Genomic DNA, 16,458 nt, shown 5'->3' with positions numbered 1-16,458 from the left:
TGTAAATGAAAACCACAATGAGATACCACCTCACAATGGTCAGAATGGCCATCATAAACAAATCAACAAACAAAAACTGCTGACAAGGATGTAGGGAAAAGAAAACCCTAGTGCACTGTTGGTGGGAATGCAGACTGGTGCAGCCACTTTGGAAAACAGTATGGAATTAAAATACTAAAGATGGAACTGCTTTTTGATCCAGTGATCCCACAGCTGGGATTATACACTAAGAATCCTGAAACACCAGTTCAAAAGAATCTATGTTCATAGCAGCATTATTTAAAATAGCCAAGTGCTAGAAACAGCCTAACTGCCCATCAGTAAATGAGTGGGTCAAAAAAACTGTGGTACATTTCCATAATGGAATATTATGCAGCAGAAAGGAAGAAGGAACTCCTACCCTTCATGACAGCATGGATGGAACAAGAGAGTATTACGTTAAGTGAAATAAGCCAGGTGGCAAAAGACAAAGACCATATGATCTACCTATAGGAGGAACCTAATAAATAAAACAAACAAACAACAAAATAGAACCAAAGACATGGAAATAAGGAACAAACTGACAGTGACCAGAGGGGAGGAGGCAAAGGGATAATGGGAAAAGAAGGACAAGGGTCTAGTCAAGGAACCCGTATAAGGAACCCATGGTAATGGACAACAAGGAGAGGACTGACTGAAGAGGAGGGTTCACGGGACAGGAGAGAGCAACAGGGAAAAAATTGGTTCATCTGTAATTGAACAACAATAAAAAAAAAGAAAGATCACATTAACAACAACAACAAAAGCATTTCTCCAGAGAAATGAAGCTCAGCTTCAAGTCAGTCAAAACTTTAACTGAAATAAGGTGAATTTTTCATAGTTTAGCTGCCTCCCCAGAAGCGAAAGTAAACCCACTGTGGAGAAATATAAAATCAACCAAAACTTCAAGTTATCTCTAATTTATCCTATTTAATTTTCAGTAATTATTATCATACATAAGAACTTTTGCCTCCAGCCCTAATGGGGTTACTTTTAACAGACCAACACTCCTGCTGAGAACCACAAAAGATAGGTAGAATACAAAAATGTATTGTTCGGTATTAGTGCAGGATGCAAAGGCAGCACAGAGTTGATGGGCCCAATGCTGGAGAGAAGGGAAGTTAGTAGTTAGTGTTATACAACTTTTGCTTGGACCAACTAGTAATGAAGAAAAGAGTTCAGATAAAAATGGAGAAGAAACAATGCAACATACAGATCATGTATCATAGAAATGTACATGTAAAGCTTATATGGTCTCATTAAGTAATGTCACCCCAATAAATTTAATTTTAAAAAAAGTGAAAAGACCCGGCTGGCATAGCTCAGTGGATTGAGCGCGGGCTGCGAACCAAAGTGTTGCAGGTTCGATTCCCAGTCAGGGTACATGCCTAGGTTGAAGGCCATGACCCCCAACAACCGCACATTGATGTTTTTCTCTCTCTCTCTCTCTCTCTCTCTCTCTCTCTCTCTCTCTCTCCCTCCCTTCCCTCTCTAAAAATAAATAAATAAAAATCTTTAGAAAAAAATATTTATTTAAAAAAAAAAGTGAAAAGAGAAAAGCAAAGCCAGGAAATCTCAGCATATTGATACAGCTAATAGCCTTCAACTTAGCCTTATAAACTATGGGCAATATACTTTAACTCACAGCTTCTTTTTATTTGTTTGTTTGTTTGTTTTTATTATTTTCTTAAATTTATCATTGTTCAGTTATAGTTGTCCCCCCTTTTTCCCTATTGCTCACCTCTACCCCACCTCCCCACTCCCACAGTCAATCCCCACCCACTGTCCATGCCCATGAGTCCTCTATTAAGCCACAGCTTCTAATTATTTGTAGTCAGGAGTATTTGTAAAACTATTTTATGTCCTTTTCTAAACAAAACAATTTCAAGACCAATCTGCGTTTCTCTTTCTAAAATTTGTGTGACTGACAATAGAAATCCAAATAAGTGTACATGGTATTTTTCTTAGGGACACTCAACATATTTTTGCTAACATAGCAATGCCTTATGACTGATTAACATTCTATAGAATATCTCGGTTTTAGGAAGTTCTTCCATCCACACGCTGCACAACTGTTCTCGTAAGAGAGCATCAAATGACCTCTGTTAGAATCCCCTCAATCAGTTACAGTGGAGAAACCATAATACGTATAGTAAGAATCCTTCAAATGTCCACTACAGAAATAAAATCTGTACAGAGCAAATGCACATCCATGTATTGTAATTAAAATCATTTTTTTAAAAAGAGGGAAGAAAATCCACCAAACAAAAATAGTTGCTTGCTCTGCAACAGTGAAGACAGCGTCAATAGCCCTGCAGGACCCTCAATGGTTTGGCAACAGTGTTGCCTAAAGACTGTGGGGAGCTTCCTTTTTCCTGTATCAATAACTGGAGATGGTTCACTGTAACGTTTCCATGGAACAAAAAGGAGGAAATGAAATGAATGTCCCCTAAGCTGTAAGGCATAAATAGCATGTCGCAACAGATGCTATAATGCAAATTCCCAAATATGCTGTTAAAGGCAAAAGGCAGCACAACGAGCAGTAGGTTCTCAGAAGTTATTACCATACCACATAAATGTCGTCACATGAGAAATGTGACCTTTTAGCAAACGACCTGAAGGCATTCTTCCAACTCATGAATTCTGAAAGCATGAAAAATATGTGTCCATGTCTGAGGGTATCCTCAAATTTATCCCTTCAACAAATATTAACGGAGTGCCTTCTAAAAATAAAGCCCTATCTTAATGGCTATACTAAGTGCAGGAGCTTGAACTTTAAGAAGCACTGAGTTAAGAAGTGAAGCTAAGACATACAACAAAATAAGTTCACAAAGAAGTCCTTGATGTCTGTTGAATGATATAAAGCAGAAGGTAACAAGGACCAGAAGAAATATATAGAAGTTACAGAACTTCAAAGGTGCAAGAAGGAAGTTCTAAATTACGAAGGTCAGGAAAGACTAGCAGGTAAAGTAACATTTAAGCTGAGCCATGAGGAATCTTCTCGTGCTTTCTCAATATGTGCCTTTATCTGCTGTACATAGATTATTCAGTATGGAGATGAATAAATGTCAAAATAGCTCAATGGAATGGTACAGGAGCAAAGACAGTGGCAAATAACCCAGCACGTGGCAATAGATTTGCCTCCAAACTACAATCACTGTGGCTTATAAACGGCTTCCGCTTGCCCTCTTTCATCACAAACTGGCTTAGGAAATTTTAAATGTTTAAAAATAATTCACAAAATAGATTACCAATGGATAAGTAAAATCTAATTCAAGTAGTTAATTGCAGTATTTTCAGAACCTCTCGAAGTCAAGTGCACATCCCTAGGGATGTTACTTTGCTATTTCCACTTGCCACTAAAAGGTTTTCATATTTTCATAATTCATGGCACTTAAGTATCATTTCTAGCTCCAAAATTATTATGCACTAAAATACAATTTTAGTTTTAAAAGATCTCATTACTTTGAGAGCTTTTGATAATTCACAATCATTATTGGATAGAATTTTGGAAGATATGCAGGTAATTCTAATAATGTCAGACTTAATTTTTAAATTGCAGATTTTATCTATAGAATAAATTTAAATAATTTTTTATCATTTTATTTGGAGCACTTATTTCAACATATTTTAACTGCTTTTTATTTTTTATTCATCCTTACAATCTAAAAGTACTTCATCCCAGAACATTAAATCATGTGGCTACTCACTACACAGTTTTCAAGAATACATCTAAATTCAAACACAAACACCACCACCATATTATTAACCTAGTGTCCCTACCTAAATCCTTACCTTGATTGTATAAACATAAGAAGGTCCTGGAAAATTTTTCAACTACACTGCATGCTCCTTGAGGTAGATACATTGTCTATTTTAAAATTTTACCCACCACTACAGCTACATGCCAGTCACCAGATAAATATAGGTTAAATTGATACCTAAAATTATTCATCATCTATGATACTGTTTTACTTGTTTGATCCCAAATATCCTGAAAGTAATCCCTGAAGGACTTCAAACCCCACTTCCACAAGGTGAGGCACTCAAGCATGTGAATTATTTTGAACTGAAGGCAACTGAGGCCACATAGGCTTATGAGAAACTTTTACCACTCCCCTAAAGAATTTCAGTATGGGCCCCTGCCCATTATAGGAACGAGCACCAGAAATAACTTTTTATGACCTGCCTATAGGGCAGAAAAAAACTTTAATTACTGAACGTGTGTGCTTCTTATCAGGCTGCAATACCCTCCCTCCTCTCTGAAGCCCCGAGGTGCCTCATCCTTGGCTTGGAATGTCACATACACTTCATTTCCCCTTTCTGTCTCTGAACACCTCATGTACATTGGGTCTTTAACTCTCTCATGTATGTGGGATTCCCACGAGTACATATGTTACTAAATATGGACATTTTCTTGTATTAATCTGCTTCATGTCTATTTGATTCTTAGACCAACTCAAAGCACCTAGGAAGCCACAGGAAAGTTTCTTTCTCCCCCACATTATTATCCTGATTTTGCTATTATCTTATAAAGTAATGTTCAGTACTTAAGGGATACTTGAGTGAACCGATACAAAGAGTAGAAAACTCTTTTTGACTCTACACCACCATAAAATCACAGACTCACAAGAAAATCGCAGCTAATCAAGTGCAACTCCTTACCTGATGAACCAGTCTAATGCCGGTGTGAATACAGGACGACCATGGGAGTTGCAGGACACAGTTCTAAAAAACCCGTTCTTTGTAACACTCCACATGTCACGAATGTCTTCCTCACAGTGGACCACATAAGGCCTCTTTGTCCCTCAATCCTTTGGACCAAATATTTTGTTTCCCTTTCTTTTGTTGTTCCAATGCCAAGTAAGTATACCCCAATTTCTTAGTGGAAATACTTCAGGAATTTGAGGACAATTATGACTATTCCCAGTCTGCATTTTCTAGGTTAAACATTACTTCATTGAAATGGCATGGCTTCCACACTTCTTCAAGATGACAGCCCTCCTTAAATACATACTTGGCATTTCAAAAGTCTCAAATATAGAACTGAAAAATAACAGTCTACATTGGCTCCCACCAAGGCAGAATACAATAGTGTTCAATTGAATCACATGAAATTACCAATGCAACCATTTCTGACCTACAAAAATGACAATTTCATAGAGCTCAACATAACAGCATTATCTTCCTTGATGTAAGCACTGCACATCCATCAATGAATCCTCAGATTGCATTAGCTTTTTAGCAGCTGTGTAACACCACAGCTTCATATTAGGTTTGAGGCCAAGTAAATCCCGTAGGTCATTTTCCCATCAATTGCTCGGCTTCAGCAATGAGTTTCACAGAATTTTATAGTGCAGGAATTTACATAGCTGTCACCTACTAGTTTTGTTATGCTTATAAGAACTTTTTGATCCCTTAGAATCCCAATGTATCCTTAATCATATAGTTCTTACTATGTTGCAGACACATAATCCTTATCAGTGGTTCACATTTCATCCTCACAACCACCACGTGAGTTGAGCCATTATCGCCACTCCCCACGTGACAGAACGGGAAAGAGAGACTCTGAGAAGTCAAGTGCACCCCCTTAATCAGTATATCACACTGGCTCTCAAAATATGGAAACTGTCTTTCTAAAATGGTTTGGGGCCATTTAATAATATCCATAGTGTATTTCATTTTTTCACCCCTTGTCCTTTAACCAGTGTGTTCATTTTCACTATGATGTGTCTCAGTGTGGGCCTCTTTGGGTCCATCTTGTTTGGGACTCTCTGTGATGCCTGGACTTGGATGTCTATGTCCTTCACCAGATTAGGGAAGTTTTCGGTCATTATTCCCTCAAATAGGTTCTCAATCCCAAGCTCGCTCTCTTCTTCTGGTGTCCCCATGACGCAGATGTTGTCATGCTTCGCATTGTCCCAAAGGGTTTTTAAGCTCTACTCATGTTTTTAAATTATATTTTTTCTTTTTACTGCTCTGCTTGGGTGTTTTTTCCGACCTTGCCTTCCAAATCACTGATTCGATCCTCTGCTTCATCTAACCTACTGTTTATTTCTTCCAGTGTATTATTTATTTCAGATATTGTATTCTTTATTTCTGACTGGACTTTTTTTTTATGGTTTCTATGTCTTTTTTCATGCTGTTGAGTATCCTTATAATCATTACTCTAAACTCTGTATCTGATAAATTGCTTGCCTCCATTTCATTTAGTTCTTCTTCTGGTGTATTCTCTTGTGTTTCACTTGGGGCCTATTTCTTTGTCTTCCCATTTTGGCTGCTTCTTTGTATTTGTTTATATATATATATATTAGGTAGATCTGCAAAGATTGTGGTGCAGGCTTATGTCAGACATTGCCTGTGTCTGGCCCTGGGCAACCTCTTTGGAGTTATCAGTGATCCACAGCTTGTAGCTTCCTCTGCTGGTCCTGGTTGTGTGCAGAAAGAACCAGGCTATGCACCCAGGCCAGGTTTTACCACACCAGGCTTGGGGGAGGGTCAGCTAAAGTTTCAGAGCTCCAAGAGATACTCCTTTGCTGTTAGGCTTAATGACTGAAATAGCCTCCAACTATACTCAGCAGCCCGGCTTAAACTCCAGGGTGGGGCAAGAGGGATTCCTGCAGGTGGGGCTATTGCTTCCCCTCAGGCTGATGCCACCTGGAGGGGAGTGCTCTGCCTGAGAAAGATGAGTTCTGCAGTGTGGGGAATGACTCAGCACAGGAACCCTGGTGGCTGTTCCTTCCGTTCTCTCCCCAGAGTCACCAGTCCCTGACTCTCCTCACACATCTGTAGTTCACTCTGCCCTCCCTCTGTCGCAGCCCAGGGTAAGTGGGATTCTCATTGTGGTGAAGTGGTTTCTTCCATATGTCCTTGGTTATAAGGCTTTTCTCCAGCTAGTGTTCAGTTGGTTATTCAGGATGATTTTTCCTTAATTTATTTGTAAATCCAGTTTGGTCCTGGGAGGAAGTTAGGATAGCTTCCACCTACTCTGCCATCTTGGATCTGGCTCCAACATGTTCGATAAGCTGATAAATGCAAGGGATTTTAGCTACAAAATGCTTGTCTCTTGTATCTGGCACATCCTTTCTGTTTTTCTAGAGAATTCTTTAAGTCTTAACATTTTTAATTCTTTTGAAATTGGGTCTATTGAGATTGTCTCTATCTCCCCACATTGTCCATCTGCTTCTACCCACTCTGTATGATTCTGGGTCCTATTTCTCATCACCTTCTCAACTTCTACTTTGTTTCCATACCCCCTCTGAGTATTATTTCCTCTTACTAATAATTCCTATCCCTTCAAAGAAAAAAATAAACATGTAAATTATTGTTTTGTTTTCATTTTTAAATTATGCCATTTTTCTTAAGTAGTAGGTCCCCCTCCCCTACTGTCTTTCCTTTAGATTCAAGTTTCTAAAAACTAGTATAGAGCTCCAAAGGTCAATTTACCGAATGTCTTTCCATTAATAAAACCAAAAAGTAAAGGTTGGGGTAGGAGGAGGGTTCTGCAAAGCAAGGTGGACTAATGGCAGAGGCTCTGGAGCCAGCTGGCCTGGGTCAAAATCTCTACTCTGTTTTTTACAATTGGGTAACTTTCATCAAGTCACTTAAGCTTCAGTTTCCTCATGTATAAAATAAGGATTACAACAATATCTACCTCTTAGGGTTGTTGTGCAAATTGAATTAGTCTATATATATATATATATATATATATACACATATATATGTATATATACATATGTGTATACATATATATACATATATATGTGTGTATATATATAGGTCTTAGAACATTAGTCATTATTATTATTACAAAAGGCCTCATAAAGTAAGAAAATTGTATCTCATTGCTTAGGCAGCAGGAAAGCCTCATCATTAGGTAGCTGCGTGGGTCAAGATGCCTGTTCCTGGACCTATGGATTCTTATCTCAGTTCCTTAGTTGGTCCCTCAAGTAATGTTATTTTCTAAACACCGCTGGTAAATGCTCAGCCTTATCTGGCCTGACCTGTGGTCATTCAGCAGATCCACTGCATTGTCCCAGGCCTTTGAGAAAGGGAACTGTAGAGTGAATAACAAAAGAAAGCGTATTTTTTTTGGAAAATAGTCAAGGAAATAATTAGGGGACAGAGGCTCACAGGAAGACAAAAGACAACACGGGTCAGAATAGAGGAGGTGGCTTATCTGAGATATTTTTTATGAAAGAGAATTCATAACACTGGATAACTGACTAAATGAAGAAGGTATGGGAAAGAAAGTCAAGGATGGCTGTAAAAAACTGCAATTTGATATTTTGGCTGGTGATGTTATCAGCTACCTTTGGAGTGGAGAATAAGCAGGCCTGGTGGGTTCACACTGGGATATGTGGAGTGTCACATAAACATCGAATAACAATACGGAAACGTGGGAAAGCAATTAAATAACAGAAAGTGGTCTCAGCATCCCACCTACCCATTATCAGCACAGACACTTTTTGAACTGGTTTATCCTTTCAGTTTTCAGAATAAATTACAATGATCTATTCTTACCCTCTATCTCATGATTGAGGCACATTGATATTATAAAATGGCTGGCCGCAAAGCAATCTGTGGCAATAAATAGCATGAACCTCACTAGGGATAGCGCACCAGAAATTGTAACCTCATTAAAGCAATGCACTAAATTCCTGAGGTAACCAGCGACTATAAGCAGATGGAAAGGCCTTTCATTAAAATCTGTTCCTCGCCCCTCTAGCATTCATGCTTCTGTTTGACATACACCAGAAAATGAATTAACTAAAATAGAAATTCTGCCTCCTTGCCTTGGCTCTACTAAAGCATAATTGCATCAGGAAACTGAGTTTCTACTTTATTTTCAAATAATATGTTATTAAATGCCAAAAAGCAGGTGATAGTTGATATCACACACATACTTCAAGCCCTTTAAAGCAATAGTTTATGAAAATCTGCAGCTGACCTCTAAAAGGGAGACAGACTTCAGTCTCACTAAGTCCACAGACTTCGGTTATATAAGAACTGCAACACATTCAATTTACTTTGGACTGAGGAAAATACAAGTTTCAGGGCTAGAATATTCCACAGGAAAGTCATAAATCAGCCAAATATTCAGTATTATTAAAAATAAAACACAAAGGTTGCTTTCACAAAATAAAGAAGAAATTCAATCTTTGGGTACAGAAAGGCTTAAAATAACTAAAAACAGGAAAGAATCACTTTCATCAAATTGCAACTCATACCATATCTGCCAGCACAGTGATTTTTAAAAAATGTTTAATTCTTACCTCTCTCCATTCTTTATTTCCAATTCCTTGTACGTATAAGACACAGACTACAAAAGATGAAAAAAATATGTGTCATTTATATATTTAGATTCAAATATGAATCTAATAATTTATTTTTCAATCATCCAAAACATCAGAATTAATTCCTAATTCCCAGCCCTACTCTTGCAAGAAATTGCTAGTAAATCAATAAGTGACTGAAATTTTTTGTAAAGAAACAAACAAACAAAAAACTATGTCACATTTCTAGAACTTAATTATATAAAAAGCTTGGTTCATAAAAAAGATAACAATAATTCACTAATGTCTTCTACATTATACTACAGATGTAGACAAATTTTAAAACTACAGTTTCACAGTTTGATATATTTCAGTGTGTTACTAGGCATAAGTCAGAAGTTTTTCCTAAATACCTACTGTGCTCATAGCCATCACAGAAAGGACAACCCAGAGCAAACAATACACTCTATTTAATTTTTTCAACTCCCCCCTCAATGCAGGCATACCTCATTTTATTGTACTCTGCAGATGTTACGTTTTTTACAAATAAAAGGTTTGTGACAACCCAATGTTAAGTCTATCCGCACCATTTCTCCAACAGCATTTGCTCACTCGTGTCTCTGTGTGACATTTCTGTGATTCTCTCAATATTTCTTTCAAACATTTTCATTATTATTAGATTTGTTTTGGTGAGCTGTGATCAGTGATCTTTGGCAGTACTATTGCAGTTGTTTTGGGGGTGCCAATAGAAGATGAGGAACTTAACTGATAAATGTTGAGTGTGTTCTGATGGCTCCACTGACCATTTCCTGGTCTTTCTGCCTCTCCTCGGGCCTCCAACTTCCCTGAGACACAATAATCTTGAAATTGGGCCAATTAATAACCATACAGTGACCCCTAAGTGAGAGGGAGAGATGTACATCTCTCACTTTAAATCAAAAGCTAGAAATGACCCTGGCTGGCATAGCTTAGTGGATTGAGCGCGGGCTGCGAACCAAAGTGTCGCAGGTTCAATTCCCAGTCAGGTCACATGCCTGGGTTGCAGGCCACAGCCCCCAGCAGCCACACATTGATGTTTCTCTCTCTCTCTCTTTCTCCCTCCCTTCCCTCTCTAAAAATAAATAAATAAAATCTTTAAAAAAAAAAAGCTAGAAATGATTAAGCTTAGTCATGAAGGCATGTCCAAGGCTAAGACAGGCCAAAAACTAAGCCTCTCGTGCCAGTCAGCCAAGTTGTAAATGTAGAGGAAAATCCTTAAAGGAAATTACAAGTATTATTCCAGAGAACACACAAATGATAAGTAAGCAAAACAACCTTTTATTGTTGGTATAAAGTTTTAGTGGTCTGGACAGATGAAACCAGCCACAACATTCCTTTAAACTAAAGCCTAATCCAGAGCAAGTTCCTGACTCTCTTCAGTTCCCTGAAAGGCTGAGAGAGGTGTAGAAGCTGCAGAAGAAAGGTCTGAAGCCAGCAATAGTGGGTTCATGAGGTTTAAGAAGAGAAGCCAAATCCATAACATGTAAGTGGGAGGTGAAGCAGCAAGTGCTGATTTAGAAGCTGAAGCAGGATATCTAGAAGATCTACTTAAGATAATCAATGAAGACGTTGACACTAAACAGCATGGAAGAAGATGCCATCTAGAACTTTCCCAACTAGAGAGGAGAAGGTGACGTCTGGCTTCAAAGCTTCGAAGGACAGGCTGGCTCTCCTGTTAGGGGCTAAAGCAGCTGGTGATTTCAAGTTGAAGCCAGTGCTCATTCACCATTCCCAAATCCTAGGGCCCTTAAGAGTTATGTTAGATGAACTTTGCCTGTGCTCTATAAATGGAACAACAAAGCCTGATCTGTTTACAGTGTGATTTGCTGAATATTTCAAACCCACTGTTGAGACCTACTACTCAAGAAAAAAAAAAAACTCCTTTCAAAATATTACTGTTCATGGACAATGGCACCTGGTCACCCAAGAGCTGCACTGGAAATGTACGTGAGATTAACGTTGTTTCCATGCCTGCTAACACAACATCCATTCTGCAGCCCATGGATCGAGGAGTAATTTTGATTTTTAGGTCTAGATAACATAACGGACATTTGTGATTCATGAGACAAAGTCAAAATATCAACATTAACAGGAGTTTGGAAGAAGTTGACTCCAATCTTCATGGATGTATTTTGAGGAGTTTGTCACTTCAGTGGAGGAAGTAACTGCAAATGTGGTGGGAATAGCAAGAGAACCAGAATTAGAAGTGGAGCCTGAGGATGTGACTGAATTGCTGTAATCTCATCATGAAATTTTAACAGATGAGGAGTTGCTTCTTACGGATGAGAAAAGAAAGTGGTTTCCTGAGATGGAATCTACCCCTAGAGAAGATGCTGTGAAAACTGGTGAAATGACAAAGGATTTGGAACATTACATAAACCTAGTTGATGAAGCAGCAGCAGGGTTTGAAAGAACTGACTCCAATTTGAAAGAAGTTCTACTGTAGGTAAAATGCTATCAAACAGCATTGCATGCTATGGAGAAATTGTTCATGAAAAGAAGAGTCAATTGATGCAGCAAACTTCATTGTTATCTTATTTTAAGAAATTCCACAGCCACCCCAACCTTCAGCAACCACCACCCTGATCAGTCAGCAGCCACCAACTTCAAGGCAAGACCCTGCACCAGCAAAAAGGTTACTACTCACTGAAAGCTCAGATGATGACTAGCATTCATTAGCAATAGCATTTTTTAATTAAGGTGTGTACATTTTTTAGACATAATGTTATTACATACTTCATAGATTACCCTATGGTGTGAACATGACTTACATGCATTGGGAAACCTAAAAATCCACGAGACACTTTTTATTGCAATATTTGTTTTATTGGGGTGGTCTGAAACTGAAACCACAATATCTTCAAGGTATACCTATATTTGTAAACAGGCAGGAAATCCTGTCAACCATAAAGGAAAGGTGCAAATGGGAGATAAAGGGTTTGGGGTAAAGATTAAGGAATTACGAGTCCCATCCACTTGCCAAATGAGCCCCAGGAAAGTTTAATGCCCACAAATTATAGTGTCATTTCCTCATGACTGCCTCAAGAATTTTAACATCTGACAAAACCTTTCCCCTGTAATTAAACCACATTTTTTTCACATATTTGTAAGAGAAAGAGCTGTCGGGTATCAGCTTTTAAATGCTACAAGATTTGTAAACACTGACTGATTTATACATTAATTCTGCTGTTTTCTAATTCAAACTGTCTTTATTATTTTAGAAGTTATCTCTAATTTTCAAAATCTCTAATTAGCCAAAAATTCAGCTTATATAAGAACATTTTGTATATTTCATGTAGTTGTATATGCCTTATACACGGCTTTCATTTACAAAAAAAAAAAAAAAAAAGGAAAAGCATTACTCTACAACTAAATCGCTTAAAATCATGGCCCATTATGATTGTTTTTCAAATATAATTTGGACCATATGGCCATACTATGAGGCTGCAATTTCAAAGGTGAGCTGTCCTACACTGGGGTTATCCCCACTTTCAACACATTCTCAAAATAGTAAGCAACTTCCTCTGCAGGCAGAGTACTGCTCAGAGAGATGAGCATGCAGAGCTTGAGACCATTCCCCTTCTTTCTTTTTAGGCTTTAAAACAAATATTCAGCCCTGGCTGATATAGCTCAGTGGATTGAGCGCAGGCTGCGAACCAAACATCACAGGTTCGATTCCCAGTCAGGGCACATGCCTAGGTTGCAGGCCATGGCCCCCAGCAACCACACATTGATGTTTCTCTCTCTCTCTCTCTTTCTCCTTCCCTTCCCTCTCTAAAAATACATAAATAAAATCTTTTTAAAACAGCAAATATTTAAACAATAACTATGAGTTTCATACATTTTTTGCAAAATCAGAAAGTAAAATAAGTGGACTTTCAAAAGCAACTAAACATCTGGCTGGCGTAGCTCAGTGGATTGAGTGCAGGCTGAGAACCAAAGTGTCGCAGGTTCGATTCCCAGTCAGGGTACATGCCTGGGTTGCAGGCCATGACTCCCAGCAATCGCACAGTGATGTTTCTCTCTCTCTCTCCCTATCCCCCTCCCTTCCCTCTCTAAAAATAAATAAATAAATCTTTTTAAAAATGTGATATTTCTACAAAAAAAAAACAAGTAAACATACTTACTTGGATCAGATTTAGAAAATGTGTCTCTGTCAAGAAGATTTCTGTTGAATAAAACAAAAAATGTTAGATGAATATAAGGCCAAAATATTTATATAAATATATATGTGTGCAAATGTGTATATACATTATATATGTATTACATATATATATGTACACACACACACACAAACACACACACTGAGCCAAATAAAAACTCACCACAGATCTGCCTGTATTTATTCAAAAATCATCACTGGAATTTGGGAAGCCAGGGGTGGCTATTTTTTCAGCTTTGCACTGCAGTTAGCAAACAAGACTTTCCATATGCTAAGATCAAAAATTGTCTTGAGAGAATTAACTGTTTTAGGTTTCCTTTTATTCCTTCATTAATGAGTACATAGATGCTCAAACTGTTTCCTGAATTGAACTGTGAGTTGTTACTAATGCAGAATTGTTTGGGATTCACAGCACATGATCACATGAGTCCATACAATTATTAGAAGTCAACAGTGAAGCACCATCTATGAACATTTGCATGACATGAACCCTGAAGAGTTTTATGTTTGCTACATGGTGTGGGAATTTAAGGTGAGTGTACAGATCTTGCTTGAAGATTCTTCCCAGTAGAGGAAGAGATTAAAGAGGCAGGCAAGGCCATTTTAGCACCTACTTAATCTTTTTTACAGATATTTCCACCTCTACCACAGAGTAAAAATGGAAAATCAGAAAATGGGAAGGTCTGGATTTCACTGGTATTGGACTATACTCTTTAACTCAGTGATAGCATGTAATCCTATATTTATGCTCATAATAATCCTGAGTAATATAAAAGTTAAGTCCATTATGCTCTGATTAATAAGGCAGTCAATTATTATTAAAATATTTATCTAAAACTAATTTATTCTAAATAGTGATCATTGGAAGCTATCACCTTTTCTGGAAAACTTGGCTGTCCAAACTGATTACTTAAGCTTCTAAAAGTTAAATTTGTGCCCTATGTTCTTCCTCCATTAATAGGTAATAATTTATAATAGCTAAATTATATTTCTATATTTTATACTTATAAGAATCCCATCGTTAAACTGTCTTATTCCTCCACCAAGACTACTACTTGTGTGCATTTATCTTACTGCCCTTGGTATTTGAAAGGCTTTCTGTTTTCACATCAATCTGATTATCTTGTCTTATTTCAGATTCTCAAAATTGCCACTTCCATTAAATCACTGTACACTAAGAATATTTAGAAAAAAATAGTAACAGAACAATGCAGCACATACCAAAATAATGAGATTATGTCTTGAGATATTCTAGAAAGAGGGAAAATTATGTCAGACATATTTATATTTGGAATTAAATCAGATTCAAAGACACTAGTCAGAAATCAAATTAAAATAACCTTTCTGTCCCCTAAGCAGATACCATGACTGCAGCAATGGTTGGTAAGCAGTAAAATTAAGATATTTTCATTTGAGAAATTACTGTGATATATACTACAAAAAGTAGTTCTCCTCTTATGAAGAATTCTCCAGCCCTTCCTGTGTCTCCAGCTTTTGCTAACTAAGTGTCCCTAAAAAATATGTTTCAACTTTCTTTCACATTTCATAAATACCAAGGAGAGATGACAGTGGAAAAAATGGCAGAGTGGTTGGGACTCAAAAACCATCTTATACACATATTTTTAAAAAATTCATTTTAACCACAAATATAAAATAATGAATTTCTATCAATACAAAGGTAAATATTCTTAATCAAAAACTTTACTGGCAACATTGTTTCTTCTAGCCTTTATGATTCATGACACATAAGATTCATGGTAAAGTCAAAATCAAAGAAACAAAAAATCTTAGATCCTTTATATGATGAGAAATAAAAGTCTATCAATTCTTCATAATTTAGTCCTTGAAATTTACAATTTAGCTTTCCCATTGCTGTCTGATGATAAATTTCATTTATACTTTGGTCATATGAAGGTAATAAGATGTTATCTAAATGTTATCTAATGTCTAGTAGAAAGCCTGAAACAGAAGTAGATAAGCAAATATTTAGTAACATCTTTCCAGGACCACCCAGGAGAGAGACTTCCCTGGTACCCAAGTTTCTCTTCAACACTCACAGATGTTAGTCCCTCATGACAGAAACTGATGTATCAATCCATCCTCCCTTCATGGCAACAGTCAGCTAGCTCATCCAACAACCCTGCCCCCTCTGATTTTATGCTCAAGTCACCTCTGGATTTTAGAATAGTTTCTCATGTAATTATTGGCACAGAACTGTGCTAAGTGGCCAACAATGAATATTACAGTTTTCTTGGTGATTCTAGTTTTTATTCTCATTTGGTATTCCAAGACCCATACTGAGCAGCCAGTTAGCCTTTAAAATAACATCTCAGGTTTGTCTTCTTCTACCTGGAAAGTAGCAATTCTCTTTAAATTTCAGGGCAATTCTGAAAGTATTTTTCAAGCAAATATTCTAGGCCTGAGATCTAACTAAGCATTTGTGAAGGTAAAATAAATATTAAAGACATGGTTTCTTATTTCAAGAAACATAAATTTTACTAGGAAGACAAACTCACAGAATAAATAAACAGCAATATTGGATGGTGTATAAAATAACAGTTTATCATAGGAAAAAGGGACGATAACCTAAAAACAAACTCAAATTTATTCAGCCACAACTAAATTTAAAAAAAAATAGGTACAATGGTTAACTTATATTTCAACCATTTAAAAATATTAGAATAAAACAATTTATAGGAATGTCTACATAATCAATATAATCTAAACAGGTATCTAGCTCAAGTTTCCTTTTCTGTTATATGTATATATAATGATACTTTGTTAGTGGAAAATTAAAACTCCTAATTCTTATGCAAAATGAGCATAATAACATGCTCTATTAAGGTAAATGTGATGCATGCGCTAAACTAAATTTGCAGATGTGCTTCTAACTCCTTTCTACTTAGTAAATGAAATCACCTAATAAATACTGTTCTTTCTTAGTGTAGTAAATATTGAAGATTT

General features: G+C 37.0%; 1 protein-coding gene across 2 annotated transcripts in view; it reads right to left on the bottom strand.

The window, feature by feature from the left end:
• Positions 1-16,458, bottom strand: part of CPNE8 (copine 8) — a 175,436-nt gene that overhangs the window by 139,610 nt on the left and 19,368 nt on the right. For both annotated transcript variants that reach the window (XM_036019176.1, XM_028532678.2), the window contains exons 2-3: positions 13,460-13,500; positions 9,294-9,340 (exon numbers count right to left, since the gene is read on the bottom strand). In XM_036019176.1, the coding sequence (XP_035875069.1) occupies positions 9,294-9,340; positions 13,460-13,500 (88 nt within the window). The remainder of the gene's footprint in view (positions 1-9,293; positions 9,341-13,459; positions 13,501-16,458) is intronic.

The sequence above is a fragment of the Phyllostomus discolor genome, chromosome 2 (genome assembly GCF_004126475.2).
Source record: "Phyllostomus discolor isolate MPI-MPIP mPhyDis1 chromosome 2, mPhyDis1.pri.v3, whole genome shotgun sequence".
Classification (NCBI taxonomy): Eukaryota; Metazoa; Chordata; class Mammalia; order Chiroptera; family Phyllostomidae; genus Phyllostomus; species Phyllostomus discolor.
The sequence above is the reverse complement of the archived record's forward strand: the minus strand, read 5'-3'. Positions and strand labels throughout refer to the sequence as shown.